This window comes from Eschscholzia californica, unplaced genomic scaffold, assembly GCF_041429995.1.
Source record: "Eschscholzia californica isolate CP2 unplaced genomic scaffold, dmEscCali1.0.p SCAF_1, whole genome shotgun sequence".
In the NCBI taxonomy this organism is placed as follows: domain Eukaryota; kingdom Viridiplantae; phylum Streptophyta; class Magnoliopsida; order Ranunculales; family Papaveraceae; genus Eschscholzia; species Eschscholzia californica.
This window is the reverse complement of record NW_028238198.1, coordinates 85,484,016-85,505,614: the sequence shown is the minus strand read 5'-3', so window position 1 is coordinate 85,505,614 and position 21,599 is coordinate 85,484,016. Positions and strand designations below refer to the sequence as shown.

The 21,599-nt window shown below is 34.6% G+C and overlaps 5 protein-coding genes and 1 non-coding gene across 8 annotated transcripts; 4 read left to right on the top strand and 2 right to left on the bottom strand.

Annotated features, from left to right (window-relative positions):
- The first annotated feature begins 814 nt into the window (after nt 1–814).
- Nucleotides 815–1,552, top strand: LOC147570444 (small ribosomal subunit protein uS9-like). Its single transcript, XM_086657006.1, has one exon. It carries the CDS (start codon nt 907–909, stop codon nt 1,336–1,338), a length of 432 nt encoding a protein of 143 aa, XP_086513132.1. The 5' UTR covers nt 815–906; the 3' UTR covers nt 1,339–1,552.
- Nucleotides 1,553–1,786: 234 nt separating this feature from the next.
- LOC147570443 (uncharacterized) lies at nt 1,787–2,263 on the top strand. Its single transcript, XM_086664527.1, has one exon. It carries the CDS (start codon nt 1,787–1,789, stop codon nt 2,261–2,263), a length of 477 nt encoding a protein of 158 aa, XP_086520653.1.
- A 5,316-nt stretch (nt 2,264–7,579) lies between these two features.
- On the top strand, nt 7,580–10,496 carry LOC147570442 (uncharacterized). The gene is made up of 4 exons (XM_086657005.1): nt 7,580–8,331; nt 9,203–9,523; nt 9,614–9,971; nt 10,081–10,496. The coding sequence occupies exons 1-3, from the start codon at nt 7,825–7,827 to the stop codon at nt 9,737–9,739; spliced, it is 954 nt and encodes a 317-aa protein (XP_086513131.1). The 5' UTR covers nt 7,580–7,824; the 3' UTR covers nt 9,740–9,971; nt 10,081–10,496.
- Nucleotides 10,497–11,415: 919 nt separating this feature from the next.
- On the bottom strand, nt 11,416–11,488 carry TRNAR-UCU (transfer RNA arginine (anticodon UCU)). The gene has a single exon. It is a non-coding gene; the product is annotated as a tRNA-Arg (tRNA).
- Nucleotides 11,489–11,561: 73 nt separating this feature from the next.
- Nucleotides 11,562–16,271, top strand: LOC147570440 (uncharacterized). Of its 3 annotated transcripts, XM_086657002.1 has the most exons (5): nt 11,562–11,777; nt 12,213–12,294; nt 12,889–13,075; nt 13,967–14,010; nt 14,207–16,271. In XM_086657002.1, exon 5 carries the CDS (start codon nt 15,274–15,276, stop codon nt 16,036–16,038), a length of 765 nt encoding a protein of 254 aa, XP_086513128.1. In that variant the 5' UTR covers nt 11,562–11,777; nt 12,213–12,294; nt 12,889–13,075; nt 13,967–14,010; nt 14,207–15,273; the 3' UTR covers nt 16,039–16,271. The 3 variants fall into 3 exon arrangements, with proteins under 3 accessions (XP_086513128.1, XP_086513129.1, XP_086513130.1); XM_086657003.1 differs by lacking the exon at nt 12,213–12,294 and having other exon boundaries at nt 11,618–11,777; XM_086657004.1 differs by lacking the exons at nt 11,562–11,777; nt 12,213–12,294; nt 12,889–13,075; nt 13,967–14,010 and having other exon boundaries at nt 14,207–14,437; nt 15,147–16,271.
- A 1,657-nt stretch (nt 16,272–17,928) lies between these two features.
- LOC147570439 (protein DCL, chloroplastic-like) lies at nt 17,929–21,269 on the bottom strand. The gene is made up of 3 exons (XM_086657001.1): nt 20,608–21,269; nt 19,240–19,354; nt 17,929–18,295 (listed from the first exon to the last, which is right to left on the bottom strand). Exons 1-3 carry the CDS (start codon nt 21,006–21,008, stop codon nt 18,119–18,121), a joined length of 693 nt encoding a protein of 230 aa, XP_086513127.1. The 5' UTR covers nt 21,009–21,269; the 3' UTR covers nt 17,929–18,118.
- Between the last annotated feature and the right edge of the window lie 330 nt (nt 21,270–21,599).

Genomic DNA, 21,599 nt, shown 5'->3' with positions numbered 1-21,599 from the left:
ATTGTTCAGCGTTTGCCTCGAACCCTTGAACTCTAGGAGGAAGATTATACCTCTTACCACTCCAACCAAGGGTTGTTGGCAATGTCGTGTCAAGTTGTGTTGAGGTGTGATCAGACACATCATACCTACATGTATTATTAGACTGATCATGAAAATCGTTATTTTAGCGTCACCTCAACTTATCGGTCCATACATCATCATTTTTTTCTTCTGAAAAGAACAAATCCGAGATATAGCGTAGCCGGTTCCTGACGATAATTACTATTTTGTATTGTCTGATGTAATTATAAGTACAAATGTAACTTTTATTAACTTCTAAGACATTTATATTGTGAAGTCCGCCCACTTTACGTTTGAGATAAGGAGAGAGTGAGAGATGATAATGGTGGTGTTAGAGAAACTTAGAGATAGAGACGATTTTATTTTTAAGTTGTGTTGAGATTTGTTGTGGGAGATATTTTCGGACACCCTTTCCGGTGATAAGAAAGAGAAAGGACAAAAAGAGACCCTTGGAAATAACCGGAAAAAAAAAATGAAAAAAATTATTGACTGATGGGGTAATGGTCTGGCAAATATGAGGTGGAGTTCGAAAGTTTTCACAAATTGAGGGCCCAATTGAAATTAACCAATGAAAAATGAGAAGATTGAGGGTGCCCAAGAAATTCTAAGTGCATTTATAAGCAGAGTTTGGCCCAGTAAACCATATCGGGCAAGGTGTGCGTTTAACCAGAGAAAAATCAGATTCAAGCGCTCCCTGTATTGTTCTCCACCAAAACCCTAGATGGACTTATATATATATATCCAACTAAAAAATGCAGAACTCTTTTGATTCCATTTTCGCATAATTTGTTTCTCTGTCTAGAATCAGGGGTTTGAAGGAAGGAAGGAGGGGAGTAGAGAGAAATCATGGCGGGCGTTGAATCGGTTCAATGTTTCGGACGTAAAAAAACAGCAGTAGCTGTAACTCACTGCAAGAGAGGTAGAGGTTTAATCAAGATCAATGGATGTCCAATCGAACTTATCGAACCAGAGATCCTCCGATTCAAAGCATACGAACCGATTCTTCTTCTAGGTCGTCATCGTTTTGCTGGTGTAGACATGAGAATTAGGGTTAAAGGTGGTGGTCACACTTCTCAGATCTATGCTATTCGTCAAAGCATAGCTAAAGCTTTAGTTGCTTACTATCAGAAATACGTTGATGAACAATCAAAGAAGGAAATCAAAGATATTCTTGTTAGGTATGATCGAACTTTACTTGTTGCTGATCCTAGACGATGTGAACCAAAGAAGTTTGGTGGTCGTGGAGCTCGTTCTCGTTTCCAGAAATCTTACCGTTAAAAGAAGACGAAATCAAAAGAGGTCTTTTTTGTTTCTTTTGTTTTTATGGATTACTGTTATTTCTTTACCTTTCGAATAGTTTATCTGTTAGGTATGAATGTTTTTGGGAGATTTTGATTATCATTTTGTGGGATTTTGGGGGAAAGTTGATTCCTTTTATGTGGAAATCCTATTAAGTTACTTTTAAATTAAATAGAATTTGAGTCATCTTTCATTTTGGGGCTTCAATTCAATATCAATTTAATCTGTATTGGATATAAATTTTGTTGCTTGCTTTGTTGTGTTTTTGTTTGGTCGATTGAATTTGGGTTGGGTTATTTCGCAAATTTATAACTCAAACATCTAGATGTTACACTTGACTCCCTATACTGGCGGGGTATACACCCATTTTGGGCTTATCACCACCCATTATTCTGAGACAGATGAAGAAACTCACTGTATGTTACTAATGGGGGATAGGTCAAGGCTGAATCCGACATTGCCCGAAGAGTACTTTGGCAACTCGATTGGTTTCGAGTTTGCAAGGGCTAAGGTGGGTGAGTTGCTAGAAAATGGACTTGGTTGTGGATCATTATTATTGAACAAATTGGTTATGTCCCATAATGATGCATCAATTAGAGTTTTTTTAGAATGGTTTATGGGGAACCCTCATTTGATAAATCCTGGTGATAATGAGATAGGTAACTCATTGACTGCTAGGGTTTCTCCCAGGTTCAACATGTATGGGAATGATTTCGGTTGGGGACGGCCTGTAGCGGTGAAAACGGGGATGTCGGACAAGTACAATGGGACGACTACATTGTCTCCTGGCGCAGTTGATGAAAGTATTGATATCGAAGTTTGCTATCTTTTAGAGATACTGAAGGCAATGGAGAATGATGTTGAGTTCATGGAGTTTGTCACAGTTTCACCTTTGGTAGATTAGCATTCTCTATCTTTTTGTGTTTTCAGTATCTCCAATCTCTTGGAGGATCGAAGATCTTTCTTTGGTATGAATAATTAAAATAAAATGGACCTTGAGCTATAACAATTTGATGCAGGGAGATTTTCAGGAAAAAAACTCGAGAATCTTAGATATCTTAATAATCTAGTTATTTTAGTAGTTCTATAATTTTCAGGAAACTAGTATTTTATTTTTTAGAAGTTGTTATGAGTTTGACAAGGTTAAGGAAACCCTAAAGGTTATGTAGGGGGGGGGGGTTAGGAGTTGTTTTATTCATCCAGTTTAATCAATAAAAATTCAGTTAGTATTTAGTAAAATCTTGTTAGTTTCAGGTTTTATAAGTCTTAAGACGGAGATCTAAAAGTTTTTTAATTTTTTGGTTTATAAGTTTTAGACGAAGATCTAATTCTTTTTCGGAATTTTCGCTGCGTCACAATTACAAATATGTTTTCATTATTTTGATTCACTGAGATTTTTAAAGAAAAAAAACAACAATCACAACAATTCAAGTTGAATTAAAACATGCTTTCGTGAAAGAGAATAACACAATGATTTTATAATTTGTTTGTGACCATGGTGTTAGAAAGTTCATTTGCTCTTCGAAAATCTTATTTTGTAAATTCTTTTCCTTGATCAAATAAAACTACAAAAGGGCAAAGAGAGTTGAACTGGCCAAGTCTTTCAGGAATGTTTTGAATAATCTAAATATTGTTTTCTCAGACAAGTTTGTTCGCGTTGTCTGTTAATTTGTACTTCTAGAAGGAAAAGAGAAGTAAGAAGTAGGATAAGCTTTATTTTGCGGGCTAGTGGGTGTCTTACCTATTGATTAAGGTGGGAAAGGTGATTCTTTCATCACCACCAACACTACCTTCACTTACCATCAGCACCACCTTCAGTGCCACTCTCACCACCAGCACCACCTTCATAACCACCAACATTACATTCATTACCACCAGCACTACCTCAATTACCTCCACAGTATAATATCTGTAGAGACAATGTTGGTGCAGGTGGTGATGAAGGCATTGCTGGTGTTAAGGTGGTGCTGGTGGGGAGGAAGGTGGTGCTCAAGCCTATCGGTCTCGTATAAGCAATCAAGTCAATATAACCTTTATGTAGTTTAGAAGTGGTACATGTTGGTGCAATGTTTATAGAAATTTGTCCGAATATTTGAGTTGCAGGTTGTGTATTTCACTTTTATTTGACAGTCTCAGGTAGGAATTTATTTTTGATGAAACGAGACAGATGTCTAAATTTATTAGCTACTTGAACAAGAAAACATGTTAGCTACAACTGCCGCTAACTGGCTTACAAGACAATGAGGAGATTCATAGATCTCCAAAGTCTTCTCTAAATTTGAATTAATTCGCCAATAAGTTGGCTACAGAGGTTGCACTCCTATCACAATGATTGAACTTGATATCCCGAAGTTTTTCCTTTCTCTTATGTGGTAGTTCGAATTCGCCAAGGAATTTTTGCTAAATTCTTCAAACAAGCACTTATGACCGTTTGTGAATCTCCTTCAATTGTATACACATATTCTGGTATCCTATCACTGGCTAACTTAACTGCTTGAGCTTACGTTTCAACTGTTGCCGAGAGGGAGCATTTCTGACAAAAACTGTAACGAATTTCCCTTTCGCATTCTGGCACACTGCTGCCGACACCCTTCCAACAGCAAACACTGCATGGCAATTTGGCTTAAATTCTATTTCTCCATGTGGAAACCAATAGAAGCTATGACTCATTGCTTCGAAGGTTGTGTGTTAAGTATACAGGAGATAACCTGAGTACTCCTTTTGTAACGTAATAGCTTCCTTTAATATTAATTAGACAAAAGTTTGGTATAACATACTTGAAGATGCATTTGTTTCGTGATTTCAATAGACATCAAGCTACATAAAAACGAAGCTCGATAACTTCCCATTTCCTGTATCCCTAATTCATTTGCAGAATAAATGTGTAAAATACATATTTTACGTCCCTTTTGTATTAATTTCAAAAGAGGTTATTAATTCCACCGTAAAAGTCATATTTTGCTGAAAGATGTGAGGGCACCTTAGACATATTTCTTTGGGTTCAATCCCTTAAACAATATAGATTTATGGTAACGGTTTTCTGCTTCACTAAACACTTTTTTTTTTTCTGACACTTTGAACAACAATACATTTAGCCTAATAATTTTTCAAGTATCGTATTTCAACAAAGATCGAACAGACTATTGAGGACTGCCAAAGTTTGGTGCTATAAAAGGACGCCTTTGAAGCTTCTCCTCAAATTGTATTTTGTATCTCTAATTTGGATTCAGCATTACCATGGTGCCATATCCGTCTTTGCATCTACAAGACTACAACTATGCGTATACAAACACCATTTTGAGCTACAAATAAGTACGTCTTTCTCTAAATTTCTACTGTTTATGTTTGACTACAGGTATAACATAAATTTAGTTTACATCTCTCTAATTCGAGATTGTCTAAGTCTGACTAGTAACATAATATCAAACTTGTGATCAGGTAAACAATCATCTTTTGTTCATAGAAGAAATAAATTTTCAAAACCAAAATGTTTTATGGAAAATGAATGGAGGACTCCCTCAAACATACTCCCAAATGTACTCCCGCTAACAAGACAAGGTCGTTTTAGTCTTTTCAATCTGATAAAATTGTGAAAAGACCAAAATGACCTTGTCATTGTGAGGGGAGAGTATGTCCAGGGAGTCCCCCTATCATCATTGTTGTTTTATTAGGTTATAATCCGGGTCCGTGGGTATATGGCCCAAAATAATGTTCAAAAAGGGTTTAGGGTCCAATCTTCCCCAAAAATGGATTTTTAGTCCTTTTGCTCTTGGGACTAAAAACCCTTAATATATATTACATAATTCCTTCCATGTCTCAGTCGTTTTTCACGGGATTTTAATGTGTGGGGCCGCACAAAAATTTTAAGCGGTTTAATGTACCTTGATTTTAGGATAAATTTAGGAAAAAACGGTTAGATTCTCACGAAAATTTCTCTCTCTTCTATAATCTGTTTAGAAACAAAATCTAAACTTTCCCAAATCAATTTTCTCTCTCTTCTTTACAGATTTAATATGGAGATTTATTAGCCAAAAATATGGAGATTTATTAGAAAAAAAAAAGATAGAAACAAATCATAATTTCTCTCTCCTCTAAACAGATTTGGAAATCAAATTTTCTCTTTTCTATTATCTGAATCAATCTAGGATCAATTTAGCATGATTTGGGGGTTAATATACAAAACATATATATCACTTTCTCTCATTTAACTTTCAGTTTTGGAAATAGTATATTTTTCTGGGAACATTAAAGTAGCATTTGTTTTCGTTTTTACTCATACATAAATTCAAATCGAATCGAATACAAATTATGAAACAAATACGTAAATTATGTATTATTTATGACGAATAAACCATCATTAGTCAAGTATACAACGTAATTTATCAAATGTATTTGGGTCTTGTTCAGTAAATTACACATAATTTCTATTACATAACACATAATTTCTTTTACATTACACATCGTTTACATTCTGTTACCAAAAAATCGTTTACACTATATTGTCGAAGAGCATATGTAGTCTTGAGCAGGACAAACAACATTTACACTATATTGTCGAAGAGCATATCCAAATGATTTTGCACCACCAGGAAACAAATGACCAACTTCAGTAGCAAATTCCATAAGTAACAACAAAACTGCAAAAAGAAAACATATACATTTGTTAACAAAACAAACAATTTACTAGAAACGACATGTATAATGGAATAAATTATGCATACTGTTTGTTAAACTTCATAATGTGTTAGGAGACAAACATAACGTTAGTTCGAATCACAAGGTCACTGTTATGTGAAAAAATATGTATAATGTGCAATAAATTACATATAATTTTTGGAACATTTATTGTACTATAAACGGCAACTGTTTTGTGAAAAAAGTACGCGTAATGTTGAATAAATTATATTTAATTTATGCAGATTTATAAGATGTTTTTGATATTATTTATAAAGTATGTATAATTTGTAACAAAATACATATATTTTACATTCTGTTATAAAAACATTGTACAAAAGACGTCTGCGTTATGTATGTGTTATGTTCAGTAAACATCATGTAATGTCGTGTAAATTATATATCGTTTACATTCTGTTACAACCAAATCGTACTAGATCTACTCTGGATAAAAAATGATATGTAATTTATTGTAAACGATCCGTAATTTATGTTAAATTATATATCGTTTGCATTCAGTTATAACAAATCTTACGAGATCTTCTCTGCATCAAAAATTGTACGGAAACCTTGATGAAGATTTGAAGAAATGATCTAAAAATCTGTAACCTAAAACTACTAAAAAGTAACAAAATACATAGATACAAACACTTCTTAATCGCATTATTTTCAGTAAAGACGGATTTAACATTAACATAATAAAATCGGTTATGAATCTTAGAGAGAGAAAATCCTGAATAATGATGAAGATTTGATTAGATGATACAGAGAGAAATTCGATACTGAATTTGTAAGAATCAATCATGAAGGATTGTCTCATCAAAATATATATCATTCAATAAATTTTTAGAGAGAGAAAGACAAGAATTTCATATTCATTTGAAACAGAATCATTTAAGAAGATGATTGTTAACCTGTTTAACAATATTAAGAAACTGTTTTTGAATATCTCTAATGAATATTAAACACAAATTTCTTTGCTTTAATGGAAGATTTTCAGTAGATTAAGGTGTAGAGAGATAATCAATTATTATAAAATAAAACAAAATCACAAAAACTAATAACTTGATTAATGTTTTACCTGATTAACAATGGTGATTTGATTTCACCAAATCAAAAGAATATGAATCAAGGTGTCTGATTTAATGGAGGATTTACTTTCGAATCAGATGAAGAGAGAGTGCAGAGACAATAAGGTTTCGGTTAGAAAACTTACTGATTATGAGAAGATCACGGTTTCTTAATATAAAAACGTGATTGGAGAGAGAAACAGGGAGATAAAAATGGAAAATATATTTGGTGATTTTGATCTTATAACTGTTTTTATATTTAAGAAAGGTTAGTATAGGTATTAATATTTAATAGTTATTCTCGAGATTTGTGTTTTCTCTCTAGATTGAACCAAATGGACCAGATATCTATTTGTAATATTATTTTGGTTTTTATACCCTTTATGGGATTAGAGAGGACTAAAAATCCTATTAGGGCCTATTTTTTGGGCCATACATCCAAAAATTCAATATAGAAATATAATAATGACTAACGTAGATTGTAGTCGATTTCTAGATCCTAGTCCATTTCTCTAACAGAAAACCTAGAAATTTAAGGCTGGGAGAAAGAAATAAAAGTAGAAAAAAAAGGTCAAGATTTTCATCATCAAACCACTAAACAGAGTTAGCTTCTATTTGACGTTTCAAACTTCTGTCCTTGGGAGACTTATAAATACAGTCAATAATTTTCTCTCTCTCCCTACTCTTTCTCTCTCTCTTCTATTTCTCTCTTCTTCGATTCATGGAGGATCTGAAGAAGAAGAAGAAAACCCAACTTTCATTCGCACCCGGCATTCTATTCCACCCAACAGAACAACAACTCTTATCTTTCTATCTATTCAACAAGACCAAACAATCAAAAAACCCTAATTATCTTTCCCTCCCTTCTTCATCTTTAAACCCACTTTCAGATTTTGATTTGATTCAAGAAATTGATTCATATAACCACAACCCTTACGATTTATCTGAGATTATTTCTTCTTTTTCATTCGGTCATGGCGGGAGTAAAAAACACTGGTATTTTTTCACTTTGAATGGAATGAGTAGTAGTAAGAATTCCAAAAGGAAAACTGAAGGTGGGTTTTGGAAATTGAAGGGTAGAAATCGAAATGTGATGGATGAAACTGAAACAGGAGCAGCAATTCTGGGTATTAAACGGAATTTTGTTTTTTACAAAAGAAATTCTTCACATTCATCAGATAAGACTGATTGGATGATGAATGAGTATGCCCTAGTTGACCATCAAAAGGTAAGAACAAGAAATTTTGGGTTTATTTTGATTGAAACTAATTTTGATTTCACTTTGAAGTATTGAATATTTGAACGAGAATGTAGTAGTTTGTTAATTTTGGTAATCACATTGGTAGTATTAGTAGTTTGTGACTAATTAAGTAATTGATCATTGTTAAACACATTGGTTATCACTCAAGATTGCTCAAAGCTCCCTGTAGTTGTTAGCAGGTTTAGTACTAGTTCATATGGATTAGTTAGGTTGCTTTTAGTTCATCTTCATCACACCGAATTCGAGGGTCGGTTCTAATCATGATCTGTTTGGAACCATAATCAAGTAAACCTGTAATTTTTCTTGTTCATGTCTTGGGGTGGGGAGTTTGTCGGATCAACCGGCTAATGTGATCTCTTTCCATAAGATGTTTCCCTAGGTTATAATACTGAATCGAGTAGAAATTTACTAGTTTGTAGCAGTCCTATTTGTTATGCTTAGTGCTTACTTTAGTATCAATAGGTCAAAGATTTGATAATGTGGAATGGAGTTAGTATTTGTTTGAATTCCAAATTCCGTTTCGATACTCTCATAACAAGTTACTTGGTCGAGGAAGTATGTCGAAGGAGATGAATCATTTCTTAATTTGTTTATTACGATTTGGCTTTTTCTGTTTGGTAATTCTTTTTCGATAAACGCCATTTTCATTCATGGGATATGCCAACGCTTCTGGGGCATATGATAGTTGTTGACTATGTCATCATGGTCTAACTAGGTTTGGCCATTAACCACATACTAACCTTGTTGACATCTTTTCCCTCCTTGTTTCCATCTACAGAGTGTATATTAAGATTTCTCTTATGGTGTCTTTCGAGCTTAGATTGTCCTTTATGTGCAGGATTCCTATGTTGTATGTCGAGTTTTTCTGAAATCTGACAAAAAAAGAATGGAAGACAACGACTCACATTCTTATGAAAAAGAAAGCATCGCCAAATTGCACAAAACTTCTATTAACGCCAGTTATCAACAGCTTGATGCACCTTCGATATTAGGAATTGGCGAAGTTATTGCACATGAAGATATATTGGTCGACAAAGAAAATGAAGTTGAGAAACTTCCATCAAAAGGGACTCATGAGGCAGATGATGTTGCTATAAGCCAGCAAGTTTCCGACGGCGGTTTATTGTCATCCATGGGTTTTCTACAATCAGATCAAGTGGTAAGATTTCTCCCAATTTTCCGTTAAATTCCATACAAACCAGATTAAATATTTCATTTGTCTCATAATCTGATGATGAATGATGTGCAGGTTAATTTATCCGATGGACTTATCATGGATGATGATCTACTAACAAATTCAACTATTCTAGAAGGTGATTTCATAGAGTTAGATGATTTGCTTTTGCCTCTTGTGGGCATCGATTCTTCAGGTTAAAACAGAACATCAACAACTTCTATGAAGCAACAAACTGAGATCCTGAATTTCATGATTTGGCTAAAGTTATTACTTATAACCTCTCATTAGAGAGATAAAGAGTGGATGATAATACCAATCAAGGATAGTAACTAAGTTAAGTGAAGAAAATAAGAACTTACGAAGAATCTACTTCCAATATCCAATTCTCTCTGGACAATGAAGAAATGGCAAGACTGTGCACATTAAAAAGGTAACTACTTACTCTATTTCAAGTCAATCAATTTTCGGGATTCCTGAGAAATTTCTCGTTAAGTATGATCGAGTTGTTAAAATTTATATTGGTTTGTCCAATTTAACAGGCACGAATGTGGCTGCAGTAGGTCGGTGATAAGATTCAACGACAGATAAGACTGAAACTCAATTTTGTAAAGACATTTCGTCTTTAACTACATCGCTTCAGACCTTGGTTGTATGGGAACTTCCTCGGTCTATTTCCTTAATGACAGAGGAGATCGTTAAGCTATTTTGCATTCAAAGGAAATTCGCTATTCCCTTCCACGATAATTTTATCTGCATTGTTTTCTCGAGTTTTTTTTTTTTCTAATTTCTTTGCTTTTAGCACGCGAGCTGTGACAACTACTTACTTTGTACTTTGTAGTTGTTTTCCTAGTTTCATTATGTAATTTTCTTGGTGGATGTCAATGGAATGAGAAAAGGAAAACGAGTACGAAATGTTTTTAAGAAATATGAGTGACCTTTTAGAGCTCTATATTTATGATTGATGTCCTTACTCTATTCTAGCATCTGCATTAGTCATATAAAATAGATCTTAATGGTGTTGAATACTAATGTTTGTAAAAGTACCCAAAAAGAACGAAAAAAAAAGGTCTAAATCAGCATGAACCATGGGAGTTTGTATTGCTATTATCTTCTGCAAAGAGTGATTCTGGAGCAATCTCTGGAGTAAGGTTGAGCAGGTGTAGCCGAAGTGTAACAGTTGTTGGTGTAATAAGATCTTCCCGATCGAGGTGGACATGGTACTCTGTTTGCTGATAGTACTCCATATGATATGTAGTAATGCATTGTATTCCACGCTACTAGTGACCTCCTTCCACCACCACCACCACCATCCCCACTGCCAATGAACTCTTCTCCATCGTCTACAAGAAGAGATGAAGTCTTCGGCATTGACCACATCATAGTCTCGCTCGTGAGTAGCTTCTGTTTATCATCTGTATCGTTGGCACGAAGAGAGAAGAAGAAGAAACAAAGGAGGGGGAGAAGGATAAAGATAAGCTTTAGTGATGATACCATTGCTAGTAAGAAGTAGTGTTTAGCCAAGAAGAAGCAAGAAGATAGATCAGAGATGTGTCTTAAAGAAAAGTGCAGATGCTTTCTGTTTCCCGTTTCTTATGGAGACATGAAGTGATGAGACTGGGGGAGTGTGTTGAGGCAATCAGACCCTTAGATTATTTTTTTCTTCTATCATTCTTAGAAAAGGAATCCAAAGAATCAAATCAACAAGAAAGAAAAGGAATCAAAGTTTTGAACTCCTTAACAAAAAAAAGAAAAAGTTTTGAATACTACTCTTTAAGTAAAACAGTAAACAACTGTAGCACTGGTTCGAAAATGAAATCGCAGAAAAAAAAAAAAAAAACCATATATGAGTGAATAAAAAAATTATAAACAAGAAACACACCTGGTGGGAATCGAACCCACAATCGCCTGATTAGAAGTCAGACGCCTTATCCATTAGGCCACGGGTGCTCTTTTGTTTACCTGTTTAATACTAGCCATATTTATTAATATTTAATTCCTTTTCCCGCCATTTCTGTCTCCCGGCGTTTTGATTAGAAAGGCGAGTTATTAGGGTTTTACAAAACAATATTCTGTTCTATCGAATTCTGAATGTTTAACTTTCTTTTATCGAACTCTGTCGTCTCCGATACAATCTTTCTCTCTCGACGATGTTTTTTAAGTTTGAATTAATGGAGGAGATACTCCAACCAACTGCATCAAATCCTCTCCAAGGTGTTCCCTTCTCTATTTGGTCAAGGTTAATTTTTCCCCTTCTCTTCACTTTGCCCTAATTTTTTTCTTATATATACTCCTAAACGTATTCATATATCCATGTTGATTTCAGGTTTGATCTTACTTAGATTGATCAATTTCATTATTTACTTTTTGCACCTAGTAGTAAGGTTTTGAGATATTTAAACTGTCAAAATGGGGCTGGGGATAGACGTCTACAACTAGTAGTACGGCTGCGGTAGAAGTAGGAAAACCCACAATTTCAAAATAACGACGGTTGTATTACATCTCATTATATTATTGAAATTGGTATTTTGAATCGCCAAACACCAACATTCTACATTCGTCAAAAAGGCGTTGAATCAAAGAAACGAGGTGCCATAATATAACTAAAGCCTTTCAGAGCTGTTCTGTCGCGTTCGAATCATATGACCTCAAGAGCGGCTGTTACTGCTCTCAGGGTTCCCGGTTCCTATCATTGGAATGTTTGATGCTTTCTCCTGCAGTAATCATGTGACGGAAAATCAAATAAAAAACTTTAGGTATTTCCTTGCCAACTGATTTTATCGTTCATGCTTTTGCTATATTCTTTGTGGTAGCCCTGGTCCCCTACACATTTCTACTTCACCATCGATATATATATATTGACATGTTTTAGATTTTTAATGCCCTTTTCCTCCGGTCCCACATTTAGGTGGATATTTTGATATCTTTTGAATGTGTCGTTTAATGTCAGAATACCAAGAGCAAATCTGAAGCGCTTGGTTTTGACTCGTCTCACCTCATTTTAGGATGCCCACCCTTAATAATAGTTAACAGAAGTCTAGTGCTGTGTAATACTAACTTTCAAGAGAACAGCCCAAGTGCGTTAGTTTAACCACTAAAATGATCTAATTCAGAGTGTCGACGCAAAGGACTATTTGATAAAACAATTTAAGAATCGAATTTAATTAGTTTAAAATATTAACATAACGAAACACAAAAAATTGGTAGATATGAACTAAGTTTGCCTACGTTTATGTTTTACAAACTAAATTTTCTCTTGCATTTCTTTGAACTTCTTAGTGAACTGCAGTTCATCTTTGTTTCTTTGTACTTCTTCTCAAACTTTTCTTTTGCCCTTGTATTTCATCAAGAGGTTCTTCTGCTGCTTCAGAACTAGAATTGTAACTAGTAAGGGTAGAGAGCAAAAGATCTTTGCAGGTGGCTAAGGAATGGAAGAAGATGAAAGCCGATCTACATCTCTTCTGCATAAACGAGCTAGTACACGGTGAAAATGCTAGCCCAGACACTTCCGCAACAAGAACGGCTGAAAAAGATTGTGTATGTATAATCTCTTTGGTAGCGTTAAGTTTCACCATTGGTTATTCTGCTTGAGAAAAAAATTAGGGTTTTCGTTATATACGATAAAGATATAGCTGTAAGCGTATAACATCATCTCAAAATTGAAATCTTTTTACAGACTAAAGTTTATATGGCATTATCGCCACTCTGGTGCTAAATTAGAAAGATAATTTATTGAAATATGAAATAGAGCTTTTCTGAAAAGTGAAAAGTAAAGATGCCAACTGCCAGTTAATAGTTAGGAACAGTGAGTTGACATAGAAATGGGAGGGCCTGGTTGGAGAAGGGTCCCCATGGAGAGAAACTTCCCAAGAAGGTTGAGGGGGTTAATGTTGGCAAGGATGGTTTATAATCTTTCATTATGGGCAGACAGAGGAAGTAAGAGAGAAGATAGGGTGGTTACTTGATCCCCCTGATAGTTGCACTCATAAGACCTACCCTCACCTAGCTAATCATAACTCTCTCTTTTAATCTCTGTAATTCTCACTCTGTTGCAGTAAAAAAAGGATCTTGGACTGTCATTTGTTATATGTTGATGAAAAATCAAACAGACAATAAATTTTTACACAATTTCCTGTTTTTGGAACACCATCTTTGGTCAGAGTGAAGTTTGTAAGCATTGGACATTCCTGAACTATAAGTCTGCAGGTATGCAAGAAGAGTCTAAGACACAAATATGTCATTGTACTTGGGTACTTGTAGCCTAATAAGTTTTATAGATTTATGAGCCATAATGTGGTCTTTATTTCTTTCGACAAGTGCCCTTATATTACTAATTCGTTAAAAAATTCTACTTTTAACTGCGAAACATTAAAATCAGTACAATCAGTTAGACAAATTGCAGATTTACTTGTATGATTTAACAGGCAGGTAGTTGGCTGAATTTTGTATGTCTCATATCTCACAAGATCAAGGTTGGGATTCAAAATTTGCCTTTCCTTGTCTTGTTCTTTTACATTCCCGTACTTATACTTTCGATTGTATAAGGGTCTTATAGTTGGATAGTGACATGTATCTCTTTCTAGTGCAGAGATTAAATTTCGAATCTTCCCGAAAATAGCAAGTCCGATGAGATCTAAATTCATCTCGAAATGCGTTTTTTCTTTACAGAGATGAGGAGACCAAAGTTGCAGGGTACACCATGATCACCGGGGGAGAGAGAGCTAGAATAATGCATAGTGTAGCCCCCACCACCCCCTCTGCTCATCTAATCTCCGTACACGTGTCATTACTCCTATCATTGGATGAGCCAGATACAGTCAGATCAGGTTGGGGAAGAATACTCATTTAAAGGGGTCTGGTGAAGCTTCTGAATTAGGGTTATCTTCTGACACATGGCATGTGAGTATCAGATTTCATTTTTTTTTTAATTTAAAAATTAATATCATAGTAACCTACTTGCAAAGTTATGATTCTTCTTGTTCATTTACTCCACTGTATATTAGAGTTTAAAAGTTAGCCCGAGAGCATGATACTCGTCTAGAAAGCCCACACATTAAGGAAAATTGGCTACCTAAAACTGTTATTTCGATCAACTTAGTACTACTCGGAATTAGTAGACATATGATGAAAAGACAAGTTGAATTCTCGGCACAGAGCCTGTACTCATAATTTATCTAATAGGAAGAGGAAAATGATACCTACATGTTATATGTGAAAGAAATATAAGAGGAGTAATAGGCCTATAGATTCGAACTTATAAAGTAAGCGGTGTTTAGACGGTAATTAACCGTCTTTTTGTATTGGATTTTCTTCCTCTATATTAACTAATAAATAAGAGAAAATATTGTCACCGTAAAATTGGGAAAAAAAAAACAAAAGACCAGCAACTTTATAGCAATAAAATAGATGAAAATGTAAAGAAAGAAATACAATAATATTACATCAAATGCATTATATATATATATATATATATATATATGGTCTCCTACTAGATTTGCTAGTTGATTATCTCTTCTATATGTACTTTATTCTTTTCTCCTATTCTTCTTACTCTATTTCTTCTCCCATCTCTTCTCATCTCTGTTTCATTGTCTGATAAAACTCACAGCTCCACTACTTCTCTCTTTTCCTTACCCCCCTTTCCCATCCCTCTGTCACCACATTACTTGCCCTTCCTTTTCTCCCCTGCAACTTTCTACAGAGAGATAGAGATAAAGAGAGAGAGAAAGTCTCTAATGGATGTAGACATTCTAAAGTCTGCAACAGAAGAACAAATGGAGATGATGATAATGATGATGCAAATGGATAAACTCCCATCTGAACTTACTGAATCACAATCTCTTCAATTCTCTGATCATGGAACTACTAACTCATTAACCACCCAACACAATTTTGACAACCCAAATCTCTCATCTTCATCTTCATTACTTAACCCATCTCCTCCATTATCATTTCATCATCAAGAACAACAAGTTCTACCATCTGCATTATCCAATATTGCAGCCATGACTAGGTTAACTCATAACAATTCTAATGGAGATGAACTTTCTTCTCCATCTTATCAAAACAAGCAAAACTCAATGGCAGCAATGAGAGAAATGATCTTTCGAATAGCGTCGATGCAACCTATTCATATCGATCCTGAATCAGTAAAACCACCCAAAAGGCGAAATGTGAAGATATCGAAAGACCCACAAAGTATAGCAGCAAGACATAGAAGAGAAAGGATAAGTGAAAGAATAAGAATTCTTCAAAGACTAGTTCCAGGAGGTACTAAAATGGATACAGCTTCTATGTTAGATGAAGCTATTCATTATGTGAAGTTCTTGAAAAATCAAGTTCAATCTTTGGAACGAGCTGCATCGACTAGTCCTTCTGGATCTTCTGCGGTCGGGTTTAATGGGATAATATCTAATGCTAATCATTCTTCTTTACCAAGAACTTACCAATACTTACCTGTTCATCATCAACTATTTAGCCCTACCCAGATGCTTAATTAGTTACTTCAATGAAGTACAAAGTGAATAATTAAGGAAGTTAATCAAGAACCCTATATATTTATGTATTTGCATGCATGTTATTGTGTTTTAATAAATTCTAGGGTTTGTAATTAAAGGGAGAGTGGAGTTTGATTTTCTTAACATGTAATTTCAAGTTATTCCCATTTGGAGGTTTTGTTTATCGATGCTATTTCTTTAAGTTGTTTCAACAAAAGAAATATTATTTCTATGAATCTACTATTAAGGAATGTTTAAATTACAGAAAGATTATGGTTATAATAACTTTTTTTCGAACCCATAACCAGAGGAAACCCAACAAAAAAAAAAATGAAAATAAGCGCCCGTGTATACTCTGGCATGAAAAATCATTGAAGTCAAATAGTAGTACGGTAGTAAGAAGACGAATATTATTGTCATTTAGACAATAAAAAGTCTATATGTGTTATCGAATTAAATAAAACCTATTTATAATAGGTTAATGATAGTTGTTGTAAAATGCATCAACTCAATCAAATCTAACTTTCCAAAATTTGACATATTAGGTCATTGTCGGGCCATTGCACACGAGGTGATTATGTTTCTATAGGGAATGTACGTCCATCTGAACCTCCACGTGAATCTCTTAATAGTTTTTCGGTGGTTTTAGTAGGGCTAATATTTCTTTTCCTATCTCAGTTTTGTGAATTTCAATCATGATATGACATATAATTTATATTTGTCTAATATATTTCTTCTTTGTTTTCTTTATTTTATATGGTTGAGATAACATGATTGTTTTATACCATAAAATTTCAAAGTTGGTAAGCTGGGATCAAACCGACAGTAGTAGCAATTTGAGACACCAATCCAATTGAGCTAGGGTTTGGGCCCTTAGTTTAAAATGATGAATTCCTATTGTCATTAAAGAATCTAAATCTTGTTTTCAAGATTAATCAAATGTTCCTTAAAAAAGGAAGATGTGTCATGTGTGTTGCTTACCAAGAATATAGATCTAGTATTCTAAGATTACACCACTTTTTTGTCCCAAATTGGCAACTTGTTAAGCTCATGTTGTTTTTTATGTCGAATAAGATAGTCGCATCTATTTCAACAAAAAGAAAACGACAATATTACCTGAAATAATTTGACAATTACGCTTCGGAGTTCAGACTAAAAATTGAATTAGACTCAGGCGAATTAGATTTAGAAATAATAAAAACGAGACACGAATTTAATGATAGGATGGTTCTTCAAATAAAATTTATTCATAAATTTTAGATCCAAATCTAATAAAATGACCTAGAAAGGAAAATGGTCAAAGGAAAAATGTCCCAAACCCCATGTGGGAGAACCCACTTAGATCCCAACATCCCATATAGGTGGGGGCCTTAGAGAAATATAAAAAAAAAGGATTTGAGCACCCAATTTAGTGCTTTCCCCCCACCCAAAGTTCAGTGTATGTTCTGACAAAAATCTATCTATCCATATGAGATGGGATAAGTTAATGTATTCATTCTATCTTTAAAAGCTTATACAGATAAAAGTGAAATAATTGAAAGAAAATTCAAATAGAAAGCAAAAAAAAAGAACTAATTTTACATGTTAGTTGTGGGGTATGATTTGATGCACTAATAAGACATTAACATGAGTTGGTTGGTTGGTTTGAGATTTTATTTCTAGTGAATAATTATTATATTGCACTTTTTATTTTAATAATTTGTACAAAAAAATGACAAATAGTGCTTGCAAAATGATTCATTATGCTAATAAAAGAAAAAAAAAACTCATTTAATTTTTGTTTAGGTCCAAATTTCAGCCTGGCATGAAAATGGATATATTTTGATCATTCCAGATATAACAAAAAAAGCAGAAGTTATTGAATTGTTATAAACATTAAGCAAATGCTGAAAATAAGATCGAACTGACTTTTAAACTTTTCCATTTCTCCAACTATAGTCTTGCTTGTTCAATGATGTTAAATTTCTACGTCTAACTCATTACAATATATAATTATACTCATTCAATTCGAAGAAATTTGAAGGTTTCCCATTCTCTATAATACAATGGTAAAAATGCTAGCCGGATATTCAATTCCTTTTTCTTATTCCCTACGTTTAGGTCGTCGAATATGTCTATGAATGAAGGTATCTGCATATAAAGGATAATTCTTTCGTATCAAACCTTTTACGCATTTCCAATATGAAAAATCAACTGATTCCCCATCCTTCCGGACTATGAACAAGCAACGAGAGCTCTCGAACTCTTGATGATACCCAACCTGTCCATATAAACAAAGTTCATTCTCTAGGTAATCCAAATAAAACTATAAACAAAAGAACAAAAAGCTTATTAAAAACTATGAGCAAACCTATACCGATATTTATCATCTATTCCTGTTATCGGGTCATCAATATGGATCCTATTTCGCTATTCAAGTCGATTTTGAGCCACATTTCAGTCAAGGATATCGCACTGATCTTATAAGTACCAAGGATATTTCGAGATATTGCAGTCAAATAAATCAATTTTAATTAACAAGCATGAAAGTTCAACAATTAAATGGTGGATGTGCAGCGAGTAAAAAACTGTGAAAATGACTCTTTAGATGTTGGACAACCATGGGTATGTGAATGACCATGAACCTTCATATATATTCAGTTCCCATTTTATCTCGTCCTAGTTACAACTTCTCCCTATCCATCTGATCTTATGATACCTCAAGAATTTAATGAAGACATTTTCAAAATCTAGCTAAACGCTAGAGGAGGACAGACTGGAGAAATTTATATTAACCCTTGTTTCTTAAAGTTTTGGCAAAGCTTTTAGTGGGTTCAGATAATAGCAACCCGAAATTAAAAGGCGAATTTCCAATAAGCAGATTACTTGAAGTAAGTTTCTAAAGTTAATCACTCAATGTATGAAGACACTCGTGTTTTCATGAGTATTTGTGTATATTCGTGTATGGGTGAGACTCTGAATCCTACAGCTGGGGTCCGCATATCAGATGCCTAGGGATTTAGTCATCTAGGTATTGTTTGGTGAGGCACGAGCTGCTTTATCAATTTATATTATTAGGTAAGAATAGAAGCTAAGAGACTCTTAGCATAATACAAGGTTATCAGCATAAGCAAACAGCAAATTATACTGCTTATTGCTAAACACAAGTCCAGGAATATGAAGCTAATTTGATAAATACAGGTTGGAACCCAATAGATAGCCTACCTTGATATAGTCAATTCCAGATCCAATTTTCTTCTCGCACTCCGGATGATATGGAAGTAATCTCTCCACGATTGCTTTTTCGTGCTCGGTGGTCAGTCTATCACCACCTTGGTACCTTCAATGAGAAAATCAGATTGAGAGTAATGCTATTGGTAATAAAAAACTAGAGAGCGATGCTAACGTATTATATTAGCTGATAGAAGGAGAGAAATGCCACAGAAAATCAGATACTTCCTATTCTGAGAAAGGATACGAGAAACTAAGAGCATCACAGTCCCAAGATAAGTTATTACATGTCCATTCACTCAAGCACACAGGTGTGTTAGATCAACGAATTACTTGAAAGTCACTGTCAGAATACCAAGGTTCTGATGCCTTAAGTTAGATATAGGATGCCAATCGGTAAGTACAAAAAATCGAAAGACACGGATTGAGGTTCCCAAAATCAATTTTTACACTGGTAAGAACTATTTGTGGGTGCAGTCTTCGGCCTTCCTTGCCCCCAAGTGGTCTTGCCGTCCTGGCCTCTCTCACCCCAAAAGCTAGCTCAGGAGGTTAGGCTTTCCCTCACTATAAACTGACCACCAGCGCCTCCCACAACCAATCTGGACTCCAACAATTTTTCCCTTCAGATGTTGGGCTTGGAAGACTGTCAGTCCCCTCTACAACAGACTTAGATTTTGGTAAACCTGGGCTCCGATACCATTTGTGGGTGTGGTCTTGGGTCCTCCTTACCCCCAAGTGGTCTTGGGCCTCCCTTGCCCTTAGAGTTGGCTTATGAGGTGAGGTTAAAAAATAGAAAGATGGTAATGTTCCTGAATTATAAGCACACTAGTACAGAGAACAATTAGTATTGACATGCCTATAGGAAGTATATGACTATCGGTTCAACTAAACAAGTTATTTCAGGATGGGAACTCTCACTAGAATACATCTTCAAGAGACTTTTCTCAAATGAGCCATGTATAACAAATATGAAGACAAAGGGTGGTCAAAATAGTTCACAAATTCTCCCCAATATCAGTACCCACAGTAATCAAAAGTTTCAGAGTCTTTCCGTTGTTGAAAGACGTAACATTTGTCCATTGAAAGAAGGTTAAACAACTAGTAGTCATGTAAGTGCAATATGGTACATTAACCATTTTAAGTCAAGAGGTTAAGCTAGCAACAAGCTCATGACCAATTCATGAAAGTGAACAACTCTGAAATGAAAATTTGTTCTATCACTAACTCCTTCTCTACCCCATACATGTAAAGGCTTCATCTTCGATACGATGTAGTGAGTATAGCTCTAAGTTAGATTATATGATTAGCTAAAATTCAAATAGTATTACTAACAGTTTGAGTATTAAGATAAGAAACTCTTACTTCCCAGAATGAAGAATCATCCTAACAAATCCAACAAGTGGAACAGTATCTTCCAAAATCTGATCCTCCCAATCAACCCATTCATCTTCATCTCTCTTCCCCACTCTCCTATCTTCATTCTTACCATCTGATGGTAGTTCAAAAGAACCCTTTTTTACAACTTCTTCAACAGGAGAAATAATTGGTTTTCTAAGGGTTTCAGGTCCATATGTTTCATCCTCGCATCCAATCTTACCTCCAGCATAACCAGTTCTTAAATGGGTACGATGCTGTAAATTAAGATAAGTTCTGTAAGGAGGGTAGTGAAGTACAGAAGAAGAGGAAGAAGAAAGAGGAGAATTAGGGTTTGTTTGGAAGAGAAATTGAGGTGAATTGTAATTAGATATGATAATGGAAGCCATGGAAGAAAGGGTTTTTCTTCTTTTGTTCAACTAGCGATGATTTAAGCTCTTTTGCTTCATATCAAATCATCAAATTTCAGTGTTTTTTTTTTTGCTCTGAGTTCGACTTTTCAATCTTTTCCCCTTGTCTTTTTTTTTTTTTGTTCCTGTAGTAGAGTAGAGTGATGAAGAAATGAAAATCAATGGTTTAACGGTCTCTGTAATCTATCACTCAGTTTGCTGCCTTGAGTTGTCTTGTGGGTGGGGAAGTTATATAAGCACACATCGTTTCTACCATGCCCACACCCTATATTACTCCTTGACTTTGTCCATGTAAATGGACCAAATGAAATGTTAAACAACAAAGGATCCAGAAAAGGGAAATGCCACTTGCACTCTACTCAATTTTAGTGGTCATATACTTTTATCAACTGATTTCTGAAAATGAAAATATTTTAAATTTAAGTATAAAATTGCATCACGTTAATTGCTACCCTCTATCACTGCTTATCTCTCTTTTGTTACCACGTTTGGTACTAGAGTAGTTTTTCTACCACAACTGTTTCTCTTTTCTCAACCCACCTTTTTGTCTGTCTGTCATTGACAAAAAAG